The sequence below is a fragment of the Anser anser genome, assembly GCF_964211835.1.
Source record: "Anser anser genome assembly, chromosome: 5".
Taxonomy (NCBI): Eukaryota; Metazoa; Chordata; class Aves; order Anseriformes; family Anatidae; genus Anser; species Anser anser.
Window position 1 is genome coordinate 36526637 of NC_139725.1, and position 13466 is coordinate 36540102.

General features: G+C 63.0%; 2 protein-coding genes and 1 long non-coding RNA gene across 11 annotated transcripts; 2 read left to right on the top strand and 1 right to left on the bottom strand.

Moving 5' to 3' along the window:
- Positions 1–30: 30 nt before the first annotated feature.
- On the top strand, positions 31–1674 carry LOC310899949. The gene is made up of 3 exons (XR_014584738.1): positions 31–134; positions 1336–1446; positions 1537–1674. It is a non-coding gene; the product is annotated as an uncharacterized lncRNA (long non-coding RNA).
- Positions 141–5165, bottom strand: UNC93B1 (unc-93 homolog B1, TLR signaling regulator). Of its 9 annotated transcripts, none has more exons than XM_083837023.1 (10): positions 4478–4904; positions 3814–3896; positions 3591–3732; positions 3189–3504; positions 2808–3120; positions 2610–2734; positions 2359–2541; positions 2006–2279; positions 1665–1783; positions 141–1587 (listed from the first exon to the last, which is right to left on the bottom strand). In XM_083837023.1, the coding sequence occupies exons 1-10, from the start codon at positions 4723–4725 to the stop codon at positions 1303–1305; spliced, it is 2088 nt and encodes a 695-aa protein (XP_083693149.1). In that variant the 5' UTR covers positions 4726–4904; the 3' UTR covers positions 141–1302. The 9 variants fall into 9 exon arrangements, with proteins under 9 accessions (XP_083693149.1, XP_083693148.1, XP_083693146.1 ...); XM_083837024.1 differs by lacking the exon at positions 4478–4904 and having other exon boundaries at positions 144–1587; positions 2808–2901; positions 2991–3120; positions 3814–4442; XM_083837022.1 differs by lacking the exon at positions 4478–4904 and adding an exon at positions 4978–5165 and having other exon boundaries at positions 1665–2734; positions 2808–2901; positions 2991–3120.
- On the top strand, positions 3320–13448 carry LOC310899912 (aldehyde dehydrogenase family 3 member B1-like). Its single transcript, XM_083837035.1, has 12 exons — positions 3320–3460; positions 5552–5729; positions 6350–6515; positions 6791–6953; positions 9127–9237; positions 9344–9464; positions 9600–9685; positions 9889–9970; positions 10131–10517; positions 10819–10985; positions 11175–11274; positions 12844–13448. Exons 3-12 carry the CDS (start codon positions 6388–6390, stop codon positions 13035–13037), a joined length of 1539 nt encoding a protein of 512 aa, XP_083693161.1. The 5' UTR covers positions 3320–3460; positions 5552–5729; positions 6350–6387; the 3' UTR covers positions 13038–13448.
- Positions 13449–13466: the final 18 nt, after the last annotated feature.

Consider the following 13466-nt stretch of genomic DNA (forward strand, 5'->3'; position numbering starts at 1 on the left):
GTTGCCCGCCGGGAGCTGTAGTCCCCCGCCCCACAAGCGGTAGGCGAGCGGAAGCGCCGCGCCCGCTCCCTCATGGAGGGCGGTGGGGTCGCCGCGACGCGAAGGCAGCGAGAGGCGGCGCCGGGAGCGGCTTTGTGGGGCCGGGGGGCGGCGGGGGGCTCCGGGACGGCGTCCCGGGGAGGGGGGGGAACGGGTGGGGGGGTCCGAGGGTGTCGGGGGGGGGGGTGTGAGGGTGAGGTGTGAGGGGTTTGGGGTTTCTGAAGGGTTTGGGATCTCTGAGATTTGGGATTTCTGCGGGGGTTTGGCATTTTTGCGGGGGTTTGGGAGCTTCGTAGGATTTGGGATTTTTGCAGGATTTGGGATTTTTGCAGGGGTTTGAGGGTTCTGAGGGGATTTGGGATTTTTGAGGGGATTTGGGATTTTTGTGGGGATTTGGGATTTTTGCAGGGATTTGGGATTTCTGAGGGAGTTTGGCATTTCTGGGGGATTTGGGGTTTCTGCAGGGATTTGGGGTTTCTTAGGGATTTGGGGTTTCTACGGGGGTTTGGGATTTTTGCGGGGGATTTGGGATTTCTGCAGGGGTTTGAGGGTTCTGAGGGGATTTGGGATTTTTGAGGGGATTTGGGATTTTTGAGGGGATTTGGGATTTTTGTGGGGATTTGGGATTTTTGCAGGGATTTGGGATTTCTGAGGGAGTTTGGCATTTCTGGGGGATTTGGGGTTTCTGCAGGGATTTGGGGTTTCTTAGGGATTTGGGGTTTCTGCGGGGGGTTGGGATTTTTGCGGGGGATTTGGGATTTCTGCAGGGGTTTCGGACTTCTGGGGATTTGGGATGTCTCTGCGGATTTGGGATTTCTGCAGGGGGTTGGGATTTCTGTGAGGTTTGGGCATTCTGAGGGACTTAGGATTTTTGTGGGGCTTTGAGATGTCTGTGGGGATCGGGTATTCTGTGGAGATTTTGGGTCTGTTGGGGATTTGGGCTTTCTGAGGGGGTTGGGATGGCTGTGGGGATTTAGGATTCCCACGTGAATTTGGGTTTGCTGTGGGGATTTGGGCTTTCTGAGGGGTTTGGGATTTCTACAGGGATTTAGGATTTCCATGGGAATTTGGGCTTTCTGCGGGATTTAGGCTTTGCTGTGGGGATTTGGGATTTCTGCAGGGATTTAGGATTCCCATGGGAATTTGGGTTTTCTGCAGGACTTGGGATTGGCTGTGAAGATTTGGGATTTCTGCAGGACTTGGGCTTTCTGCGGGATTTGGGCTTTGCTGTGGGGACTCGGGCTTTGCTGGCGCAGGCCACGTCTAATCTGTCCCCTCCCCCTCGTCTTTCGGCAGCTCGTCCCCGCCATTGGCCTCGGCCGGGTGCCGGTCGTCGTCGTCATCGTCCTCGTGGCGGCTCGCCCCCTCACCCTCCGAAGCGGTTTCGTCGGAGTCGTCGTCCTCCAGGTAGCGGTAGCCCTTCATCTTGTGGCGCGGGCGGGGGATACGGGGCAGGCGGTAGGACACGCGCTGCGCCAGCTTGCGCTCCATCCACAGGTAGGAGCCGGCCGCCAGCCCCAGCGCCAGCAGCATGATGGAGAGCTTGGCCTGCGGGACAGCGGCGCCCAGCGGCGCTCAGCGGCCGGCCGGCCCCGCACAGCCCAGGATCTCCCGTCCCCGCTCACCTTCATGGGCAGCCCCGACCACAGGTACACGGTGAAGATGGCCAGCGCCTGCCACCAGTGGTAGATGGTGAAGACGAAGTCTTGGCGCTCTTTGTCCTCGTACAGCATGCCCAGGAGGACTGCGGGAGGAGACGGGCGCGGGCTGTCAGTGTCCCTGTCCCGCGCCGGGGTCCCCTCTCCAGGCAGTGCGGGTGCCCTGCTCTTTGCTCGTGGGCCCGCAGAGCTGGGCACCGCCACGCCGAGGTGCCGGGGGACGCGAGGAGAGGATGTGTCGGGGAGCTGGGCGCAACCTGGCCACACCAGGGGACACGAGGCTGCGCCGGCACCTTCCCGGTACTCACTGCTAATGCCGGTCTTGTTGAGGGCGCTGCCCATGCCCCAGAGCACGGCTATGGAGTAGAGCAGAGGTGCCTGCACCACATGCCGGGGCTCGGGCGCCCAGCAGAAGAGCGTCACCAGGATGGCGGCGTGGACGAATGCTCCGGCAAGCAGCGGGCACTGCCGCCGCAGGCGCAGCGTGCAGAGTGCCAGGCTGGAGCAGGCGGAGGCGGAGAAGCCGTAGGCCATGAGGAGGTACGCCAGCTTCTCCAGCCCCAGGGCGCACACGCCATAGTTCTGCGGTGAGGACAGGCTCAGCGTCGCCCCGGCCGCGCTGTCCCCCCGCCGCGGCCCCGATCCCATCCCCGCGCCGTACCAGGGAGAAGCCGGTGCAGACGAAGAGCACCTCGAAGCCGCTGTAGATGAAGAAGGGGAGGAGGTGGCGGAGGCGGTAGTCCCGCATGTGCTTGAAGGGCAGCTGGAAGATGTTCCCCCAGCCGATGCTGCGCAGGTCAATCTCCTCGGTGGGCCGGTAGGCCGAGCCGCACAGCAGCAGGACCTGATCGTGGCAGTGTCCCGTGAGGCACCGGTGGCCACCCAGCCCTTCCCGCCCGGCCCCGCACTCACCACCAGCATGGCGAGGAAGGCGGCCGCCATCAGGACGCTCTCCACGATGATGAGGTTGACGCTGCGGGGCAGGCTGTGCAGCACCGTCTTGTTGAAGCCGGGCAGTGTGCCGTGGCTCAGCGTCCCTGCGGGGTGCACGCCGTGGCTCAGCACCCACCAGGACAGTGCCCGCCGCCCCGCACCACCCCCTGCACTCACCGCAGTGCTTCACCCCGTACAGCGTGTGGTTGAGCTGGTACAGGTAGTTGTTGAGGAAGAAGAGCATGGGCATCTGTGCGCAGACGAAGCTTAGCTGCGGGACACGGAGCAGGGGGGTGCTCAGCCTTGAGCTGTCCCCTGTGTCCCCTCCCAGTCCCCACCGTGCACCCCGCTGGCCCTCACATGGAAGCAGGCGTAGAAGATGGTCTGGAAGATGACGACGTAGGTGCTGCAGGCGCCCCGCGGTGCTTGCCGCTGCTCCTGCACGTGCTCCTCCTTGTAGTTGGCGTACTCGTAGTACTTCTGCGCCATCCTGCAGCGGGATGCGGGGGGTCAGCCCGCCCCCCGATCCCCCCTGCCCGCCCGCTCCCCGCTGCCTACCGCGTGATGTAGTGGCCCATGGAGGCCCAGAGGGGCACGATGGCCACCCCGATGGCCACGGCGGAGGGCACCAGCGTGAAGTAGCGCTCCCAGTAGTTGCTGGAGACGAACAGGGCGTAGATCCCCACGGCCAGGAACATGGTCCACTTGGTGCCGAAGAAGCGGATGAGGACGGGCGTGTAGAGCAGCGCCACCACCGGCGTGACGTTGATGCCCATCAGCACCTTGCGGTCGATGTCCTCCAGCTCCATGTTGCTGTACTTCACCTCCCGGTAGGTCTCGTCGTAGTGCAGGATGAGCTGCATCTGCAGCAGGCCTGGGGGGGCCCCAAGCGGCCGTCACACCGCTGCCCCACCACCAAGGGGATTGTCCCCGGGGGTCCCCGAGGGGCTGGGGCCGTACCCAGGTAGACGCCGTAGGTGAGCATGGCGGCCAGGCTGGCGGCCAGCACGTTCTTCACCACGCCGAGGCGCTTGCGGCGGAAGTACTTCTGCTCCTCCTCCTCCTCGTTGTAGTCGGGGTGCGTCCCCACCACGTCGTCCAGCTGCGGGCACCCCCCGGTCAGCCCTTGGGGTGCCTCCACTAGTGGGGAGCCCCCCCTTGGCCTCGTGTGCCCCCCCCTCACCTGCATCTCGGCGCCCAGCCCCTCGCCTGCTGCCAACTTGGCCGCATCCTGGTAGCAGCTGGGGTCTTCCTCCATCGCTGCGTCTGTGGGGCAGACTGGGGGTGTCAGGGGGGTGCTCCACGTGTACCGCACCCCAAAATCCTGCACTTGTGCCTGGCACCCCAAAACCTTGCACCGCTTTTGTCCTGCATCCCCAGACCCTGCACCCATGTGCTTTGCACCCCCACATCCAGCACCCCTGCGCTGGCACCCCTGTGCCCTGCACCCCTAAACCCTGCGCCCATCATTCCTCTGTCCCCACACAGTGCACCCCCAAACCCCACGCCCTTGTGCCGGGCACCCCCAGGTCCTGCACCCCCAGACATTGCACCCTGCACCCCCAAACTCTGCACCCTTTTGCTGGGCACCCCCAGACCCGGCACCCCCAAACCCTGCACCCATTCTTTCTCCGTCCTCACACTATGCACCCCAAAACCCTGCGCCCCCAGACCCGGTGCCCCCAAACCCTGCACCCTGCATCCCCGAACCCTGCGCCCATTCTTTCTCCACCTTCACGCCGTGCGCCCCCGAACCCCGCACCCTCGTGACCCGCACCCCCAGGCCCTGCACTCAGCACCCCAAGCCCCGCACCCCGTGCCCCCAGCCCCGCACCCCCGGTACCGACACCCCGGACCCGCCGCCGCGCTCGGGCCGGCCGGGGCGGAGCCGCCGCCGCTTCCTCTTTCGGACGGGGCGGGCGGGACCGGGGGCGTTTAAAGGAGCCGCGCCGGGACCCCCCCCGCCCCCAAACCTGCCCCTGCTGCCCCCCCTTTCCCCCCAACGCCCCAACACCCGCAGGGTCCCTTCCTCTGCCGCCCCGATTTGGGGCGATGGCTGGGGGTGCAGCCCTGCACTCTGCCCCCCACCCCACATTTGGGTGCCCACGACCCCCCAGCACCTCCCAGGACACCCAGCCCTCTCTGCCTGGGTCTGTGGGTGCAGAGCTGGACCCCCCCCGTTTTTTCCATCCCCTGGGGGCCACGCAGAGCGTCCCCACCCTGGGCACGTCCCAACTCGGGGTGCGGGGCCCCGGGGCGCACCCGGGTGCCACGAACCCCGATGTCCCCGCAGGTGTCCCCGGCAGGCGGGTGGCTGCCAGCACCCCCACACCGCCCCGCTGCTCACCGGGAGGGGGGCACGGGCCGGGAGGGTCCCGGAGCGAGGTGGGGGCGCCTCCATCACGGCACCGGTTTGGGGTGAATCTGTGCTCCCTTTGGGGTTCGCGCTCCCCGGCATCTGGGGAGCATCGCCGTGGGGCTGAGCACGGCGCAGCGCATGGCGCAGGGCCGCTGCTTTCCTGTTTACGAAGCGGGGTAATTAATTAGGGCGTGCGGGGAGTTGGCGGAGGGGAGGCGGGCGTGGGGCGAGCTCACCCCAGTGGCGATGGGATGGCAGCGGGCAGCCCGATGGACGGGGTCAGGGGCTGGCTGGTGGCGTGTCGCTGTGGGGTCCCCATGGGTCGGGGTGGCCCTAGGGGACAGGATGAGCGGTGTCAGTGGGTCAGGGCGATGCTGGGGAGCAGGGCGAGGGGTGCCTGTGGGGTGCTGTGGGTCAGGGTGGCTCTGGGGCACAGGGTGAATGGTTTCTGTGGGGCGTCTGTGGGTCAGGGCTGACAATAGCGGTTTGGGGGCAGCAGGGCTTCCCCGGCCCCACTGTCCCACAGGGGAGACCCCATCCCGGGCCTCATCCCCACTGCCAGCCCCACGGAGGCGGGGTGCTGTCTCCCCACTGCCAGCCCCACGGAGGCGGGGCGCTGTCCTGCCCGCCCCCGGCCATGGGGCCAGGCCACCTGCCCCACAGCATTTAGGAGGGACGCCCCAAGCCTCGGCAGTGCCAGCCCGGCCTCGCGCTCCTCTCGCCACCGCTCAGCCCCACAGGTAGGTGCCTCCGGGCCCCCTGCGCAGCGCTCGGCTGCCCCACGGCCAGGCTTCGCTGTGGGGCACCCCACTGGGGGGGGGGTTCACCTGAGGAAGGGTGGGTGCGTCGGGCATGGACTGGGGCACTGGGAGCAGATGTGGGGCCGCGGCTCCGCGCCCCGTGTCTGGGCACATCTTCACGTGATGCCGTGCCCAAAGGCAGGCTGGGGCAGTACCGCTGCTGCCTCACGCCCGGGTCCGTGGGGATCCCTTTGGGGCAGCCTGGGATGCTGCCGCGCGTCGGGGGCTCTGTGCATCCCAGGGTGACCCCGCGTCGGCGGGGCAGGCCCATGGCCGGAGGCTGGCAGCTGCTTGGGCGCGTGAGGACGGCCCGGGAATCCCAAGCATCTCCTGCTGGGCGCACTGGGGCCTCCGGCTGCTGCTGGGCTGAGTCACGCCACAGCCGGGACAGCCTCGAGCATCCGAGCCGCAGCCAGGGGTGCTGCGGGCCGGCACGGGCACGGTGCCTCACTGCAGGTGGCTTCGTCTGGGGTCACGCCGGCATCTCCGGGGTTCCCCGCAGTGGGGTGGGCGCAGACCCCAGCTGCCTGCACCGTAACTGGCACCACATCTCTCCCCAGGGCCCGTGGAGACCGGCAGCTCCTTCCTACAGCCCAGCATGCAGCAGCCCCACGAGCCCCCCGTGCAGCAGCCCCCCGGCTGTGGCAAGCTCATCCCCGTGGGCGGCAACGCCGGTGGGTGCGCCGGTGCCATCCCGAAGGGACCGGTGGTCTGCAGCACCGTGTGGTGAGAGCGAGGGGCTGGGGGCAGCAGGGAGGTGGGCAGGGGGTGCTGCGGCGGTGCCGGTGGGGCACTGGGGACAAATCCGGGGAGCCACAGTGGGGTCCTGGGGAGCAGGGGCTTGGGGACAAGGTGAGCAGAAGGAGCCCCAGCTCCTGGCACCGAGGGGAAGGCCCGGGTAGTCTGGGATGATGCTGGGACATGGAGCTCCTGTCCCTCGTCACCCGGAGCACCGGGGTTAAGAGCAGGGCCGGGTCCCTCTGACGCTTGCATCCCTGCAGCGGGAACCCCTACGCGGGGCTGGTGAGCCACCTGCGGGCAGCCTGGCTCTCGGGGAAGACGCGGCCCTTGGAGTACCGCTTGGCCCAGCTGGAGGCCCTGGGCCGCTTCCTGGAGGAGAAGAAGCAGGACATCCTGGAGGCCACCGCCTTGGACATGGGCAAGGTGAGAGGAGCTGGCAGCTGGGCGCTGCGGTTGCCTCGTCAGGGTCTCACAAACCCCCTTCTCTGGGTCTTGTATCCTCCTTGGTGCAGGTGTGGGGCTCTGGGCATTGGAGTCCCCTTGATAGGCTCTTGCATCCCCCATGGTGTGCTGCGGGCTGGCATGGGGCACCCATAGGTGCTGGGTCCCCACAGAGCTCTCTGTAACTGGGATTAGCCGGAGCTCACGAGGGGCCACGCTGCTGGACGGGCTTAGTGCCACTTGCCCTGTCCCTGTCCCCCGTGTTGGCCAGTGCCAGGTGGGAGCCTCGGTGTTAGGGAGCTTCCCCCGGTATCCACCACAAGTGCCGTGCCCCAGGTGGCCTCGTAGAGGCCCAGGTGCGGAGGCCGTGTCCCGGGGAGCTCCTTGCTGGCCTGGTCGCAGCTGGGATTACCGGCATTGTGCAACGTGCTGGCCTTGCACATTCCTCCTGCGTGCCAGTGGCACGGTGCCGTGGCACGGGCAGGGACCTGATGTGGCTCTGGGGATTGCGGCACCCCAGGATCTCTCAGATGATCTGTTGAGGGAGCAGGGAGCCTCCCCACCGGGGACAAATGTATTCTCTGCTCAGTGCTTCAGGACCCTTTGCTTGCTTCTTCCTTTCTTGACGTGTCGTGCAGCTCAACAGTCACCTGCTTGCTTTGGTCACGCGGTGTTAGGAAAGGTTTTCCTTAGGGTGTTTTGCCCCAGCGCAGCGTAACTGGGCTTATCTGGCTGTGGCAGCGCTTGGCTCATCGGGGCCACATCTGTGCACACATCAGTGTGGTGGCCGTGCCCGCCCGAAATCTCCCAGGGCTCCTAATTGCCTTGTTTGTTTGGGGTGAGAACCTTCTGCTTCAGCCAGGGGTAGATATGCATCGGCACTCAAAGTGCGTCGTTCACCTCTCCTAATTGTATGTAATTAGAGCCGGTTGTCTAGTAATACGCTTGTTATGCAGGCAGGCCTTCATAGCTAGATGGACAATTCATCTGCTCTTACGCAGCGAGGTGGGTGCCTCGCCCCCAGGGATGCCGGTTTCTCTCCACTGATGATCGAAGGCACCTGGGTGACCTCAGACTTAATGTCCCATCACGCAGCCACCCTTCGTGTCCCACCAAAACCCTCAATGGCCCCATCTTCACCAGTGATTTCCTCATCCTCCCAGTGCTGTAACCGGCTGCCTGCACTGAGAGCAGCCCCGTTGCTTTGCCGGAGGTCCGATGTGCCTGCCGGGCACGTGTCGAGGAGCTTGGGAGCTGCTGGGGACCCGAAGGTCCCTCGAGTGGGGCTCGGTGGTGGAGCCTCCTGGGAGCATCAGAGGTCGGGGGCTTTGCTGACTCGCCTTAATAGCGCAAAGAGCTTCTCTCTCCAGGGCGATGGGGTATTCCCGAGCCTGCCGAACTCACTTCTGGTGTCTTCGTGCTTTTCCCCCAAGAGCGGGCCTTGGCCGCGCTGCTGTGCCGCGGTTATGTCAGCGGAGAGGACTCGTGCGCAGGAAATGCCTCCGCAGCCCCTGCGATTCTGGCTCTGACGCCCAGCCCGCACGCCGCTCCCGAGTCATGGTCAATTTAGTCACTGCCTGTTGGGACGGTTTATCTCGCAGAAACCTGCTGGGTTTGTTTAATTCCCCGCACCTTGCCCAACCTGCCTGTCCCAGCCGCGTGCCGGCTCGGCGCAGCAGCCCCGGGAGCTGCGGGGATTTTTCTGCCTGGTGGCGTTGGGCCGAGCTCCGTCCCGCGGGGCAGTCACGAGGTGCTTGCTCTTCTTCGTGTTGCTGTTTGAACAAAGCGAGCTCTTTGAGGCCAGCTCTTGTGCGTGGGCTGTGGAAGGAGGCGCTGGGCTCTGCTTCCAGCTCCTGTGCCCGAGTGGTCAGCGTGCAGTGCCTTGCGGCCACAAGGGCAAAGGCACCAGTACAAGAACACAGTGTGGTTCAAAATACATTAAATTTTTTTTTTTTCCTCTGGCCAAATACCTGTTTTCATAAAATTTCAGTGACTGTGATGTTCCCCAGTGGCTGCGGGAGATAATGGCTATTTCTGCTTAATAGCAGCTTCTGCTCTGCCCTTCGTGGGCAGACGGGGGGGCAGATGTCTCCTGTGGGTGGGGAGGAGATGGGGTTGGTGTTGGGGTGACGCTTATGGTGATGTCTGTCCCCAGCCATCCTTTGAGGCCTATTTCACTGAGATCCTCCTCTGCAAGAACGAGCTCAACAACACCCTTAACAACCTGTCCCACTGGATGAAGGACGAGTACGTGGACAAGAACCTGGTAGGGCAGAAGCTCCGGGCTGACCTGGGAAGGGAAGAGGGGGAGACAAAATGAAAAGGGGCAGAGCGGGTTCGGGAATGGCACTGAGGGGGGGCTTTTCTTGCAGGTGATGCAGCTGGACTCGGCCTTCATCCGCAGGGACCCCTATGGGGTGGTGCTCATCATCGCGCCCTGGAACTACCCCATCCACCTCTTCCTGGTGCCCCTCATTGGGGCCATCGCTGCCGGTGAGGCTCGGCTGCATGGAGCCAGATCTGTCTCCTGCCCCAGGATGCAGGCAGCGCCCAGGCACCAGCAGGGGGACCTGGTCTGGGGTGCCAGGACCATGTCACTGCCCTGATGTCCTGTCCCTCTCCCCGCAGGGAACTGTGTAGTTGTCAAACCCTCAGAGATAGCCAAGAACACCGAGAGGCTTGTCGCCGAAATGCTGACCTGCTACTTGGACAGTGTAAGAAGCTCTCCCTGTCCCTGTCCCATGGCTGGGGCATTCCCACCCCTTGCTCACACCGAGCTGTGTCCTGTGCCTCCTTGGTAGTGTGGCTCCTTCCTCTGTGCTCAGCCAGTGGCCGTGGGCCAGCAGCCCGGGGTGCTGTTAGCGGGGATGGGGATAGAGCAGGTGCTGACAGGGGGACCCTTCCTCTTACGCCGCAGGACTGCTTTGCCGTGGTGACCGCGGGCGTGCAGGAGACCACCAGGCTGCTGGAGAACAAGTTCGACTACATCTTCTTCACCGGTACGTCCCTAGAGCCAGAGCCTCGGTCTGGGACCTGATGAAGGACCTGGGGTGAGGGTCTGGCAGGGCTTGATGCACTTTCCCCGGGAGTACCACATCCCAGAGCCGGGCTGCAGCGTGGTGGGATCCCCACCGTGACGCATCCCCTTGTGGCCCGCAGGCAGCTCCTCTGTGGGCCGGATCGTGATGACAGCTGCTGCCAAGCACCTGACACCGGTGACGCTGGAGCTGGGGGGCAAGAACCCCTGCTACGTGTCCGACAACTGCGACGTGCAGAACGTGGCCCGGCGGGTGGCCTGGGGACGCTTCTTCAATGCGGGGCAGACCTGCATTGCGCCCGACTACATCCTGTGCAGCGTGGAGATGCAGGACAAGCTGATGCCTGCTCTGCGCGAGGCCATCACCGAATATTTTGGCCCCAACCCGCAGGAGTCCCCCGACTTTGCCCGCATCGTGGGGGACAAGCAGTTCCGCCGCGTGCGGGCGCTGCTGTGCAGCGGGCGCGTGGCCATCGGGGGACAGACGGACGAGAAGGAGCGCTACATCGGTGAGGGCGCCTGAGTGTGGTTTGTCATGTGGGGAGTGAGGAAGCGCCTGGCATGGGGATGTGAGATGGGGAAGCGGAGATATGGTGCGAGCCACGACTGCGGGGAAGGCTCTGCAGCTGCCTTTAGGCAGAGATGCAGGGAGATTGTGGAGGGCTCAAAGCTGCAGTCTGCAAGGGATGCGTAGCATCTTCTCCTGGGGAAAGGAATCTGTGAAGCAGCAGGTCCCTGGCGAGCCCGGGGCTTGTGTGAGCGCCTGCGCCTGTGCAGTGAGCGATGCATTGCTTTAACCCTTCTCCACAGCCCCCACAGTGCTGGCAGATGTGCAGCCCTCTGATCCTGCCATGCAGGAGGAGATCTTTGGGCCCATCCTGCCCATCGTCGTCGTGGCCAACATGGACGAAGCCATTGACTTCATCAATGCGCGGCCCCGGCCGCTGGCCATCTACGCCTTCTCCTGTGACAGCAAGGTGCGTGCGGTCCACGGAGCCTAAAAGGGACTGAAGGAAATGGGGCAGCAGGGCTGGTGCCCACCCCGCTGATGCCCTGGGGCATGCTCTGGGCACCCCGGGCTGGGGGAAGAGTTGGCTGATGTCTGAGGAGCGCTGCCACCGAGCCAGCAGACCACAGTCACGTCCCCTTCTCCCTTCCCCTCCCAGGTGGTGAACCAGGTGCTGGAGAGAACGAGCAGCGGCAGCTTCTGCGGCAACGACACCCTGATGCAAGTGACATTGACCTCGCTGCCCTTCGGTGGCATTGGTAGGTCCGGAGCCCCCAACCTGCCTGCCTGGGGCAGACGTGACTGGGCCCCTGGTTTGTCCCACCAGAAGCCTTTTGCTTTGCTGCGCTGGGGCTGAGCCCTGGGGCTTTGCAGCTCTATTTGTGCTGAGCACGTGTGGAGCACCGCAAGGTTTCTTCTCTCTGCGGCTGCTGGCCCAAGCAGTGTTCCACAGTGTGTCAGGGGAAATGCCTCACCTAAAATGTAGGGAAGTTTGTACCACTTGGGTATTTCCTTGGTATTTCTGAGCAGCAATGTGAGCAATTTTTGACATCTGTCAAATGCAGGCAATGTGAGTGGATTTTGTGCCTTCTCTGCTTGGGCTTACTTGGGAGCTCCTCAGGCGCTGCTGTCTTTGGTCAATCCATCGCTGCTCCTTGTCTGGCAGCATTGTGCTTCTTGGGTAGGCGAGCTTTCCTCCTGCAGGCAGCGTGGTGCTGGATCGGAGCCCTTAACATCACTCAGGAGCAGGCTTATACTTTCATTCTGCATTTTAAGACTAAGTATTAAGAGTAAAACACTTATGAATGTCAGGGAAATCTGCCTGTGGTAATGTGGAGATCCTCCTCAGCCAAGAGGAAGAAGTACCTGCTTTTCAGTGTCCTTATATGAACACAACAATTGTTTTTTCAGGTAAAAAGTGAGGTCTCCTGAGCACTGGGTTCTGGTTGTGGCATTGCCTACAGTGAGATGTCCAGGGAAGAGCAGCACAGGAATACAGGAAGAATTTGATGATGCTTCCCCAGAATACTTTCCTGATCTCGTGGTCTCTTCCCTAGAATATTCTCTGGAGATTATTGTGGGGAAGAAGCTCCACGTGCTCAGCATCTCTGTCAGAGCTGACAGCTGATTCAGACATAATAAGATGCCGAGACAGGAAAGCAGAATTAATTCCTTACCTGACTGTGGATCAGGGAACAATTGTTGGTGGTTCCTGTGCCGTAACTTATCTTTATGGAAATGATTCAGAGAAACGGCCTCAAATTATCAGGTGGAGGGCCTGAAGTCATCAGGGTGAGATGGCATCTGCCAAAGCTTCCGCAGTAACCTGGCTGTGAAGTCACTGGGCTATTAACCGTGACGTGCAGCCTCAAGCTTAAATCAGCCACAGGAATCAGGGTAACCAGCATTGTCAATGCGCTGCTGATTTTTAAGAGCTCCAGGAAGAGGCTGACCTTCGTTCCAGGCAGGGTGGTGGCCCCTAGCCGTGGGTACATACGGTAAGGCACCACTGAGGTTGCGGAGGGAAATCAGGCCTCGTAGACCCAGCAGAGCTTTGTGAAGAGCCTGTGACCATGTAGCAAGCGTAGACCAGTCACAGTGATGCATGTGGAACTCCAAGCAGTGGTGAGCTGCAGGGATTATCTGGCACTGTGTGACTGAGGAGCCGTAGAGCTCGACAAGGAACAGGGAAGGGCAAGAGGTCCTGCACCGCGTCGGCCATTGGCTGGCAGCAGGAGATTTCCATGAGAAAAGCCTGCAGCCCTGTGGCTCCGGGTGGGCAGGAGGAGAGTCCTGTAGGAAGTCTGGACCTGTGCTGTCTGTTGCAGGTAACAGTGGCTTGGGGAAATACCACGGCAAGTTCACCTTCGACACCTTCTCTCAGCACCGCGGCTGCCTGCACCGCAACATGGGCCTGGAGGCCATCAACAGCCTGCGCTACCCGCCCTACAACCAGCAGAAGCTGGGGCTGATGACAGCCACCTTCGAGATCAAGCGCAAGGGCATGTGCACCCTGCTCTGAGGAGTGCCCCACGCCGCTCATGGACTGACCGGGCTGGGGATGCGTGGCTGGGGCCTGCGGGGTGAAACCCCCTTCGTCTGCACCGCTCCCTCTGTCCTGTGCCACGTCCTTTGCCTCACTGCCACCCCGAAGTGTGTTGGACAGCAGGGACAGACCCCTCCTGCACATTCACTCCTGCCCGGCTTCCTCTGCTCTGGGCCGCGTGCTGTGATATAGCTGAAATGTCAAAAAGTTCTTGTTTTCACCCCAGACTTCTCTTCTTGGCAGAGAAGCAGCCCCCTGGATGTTGAGAGCCAGCAGTTAGCCCCATCTCTCGTTAGATGACCCTTTCCTTCCCCGTGAACCTTGCTCTCCTGACAGCTGTTGCTTTTTCCTCCGTGTAACTCTGCTCTAGTAAAGACTTTGCATTGAGTTCTGCGGCCTCGCCTC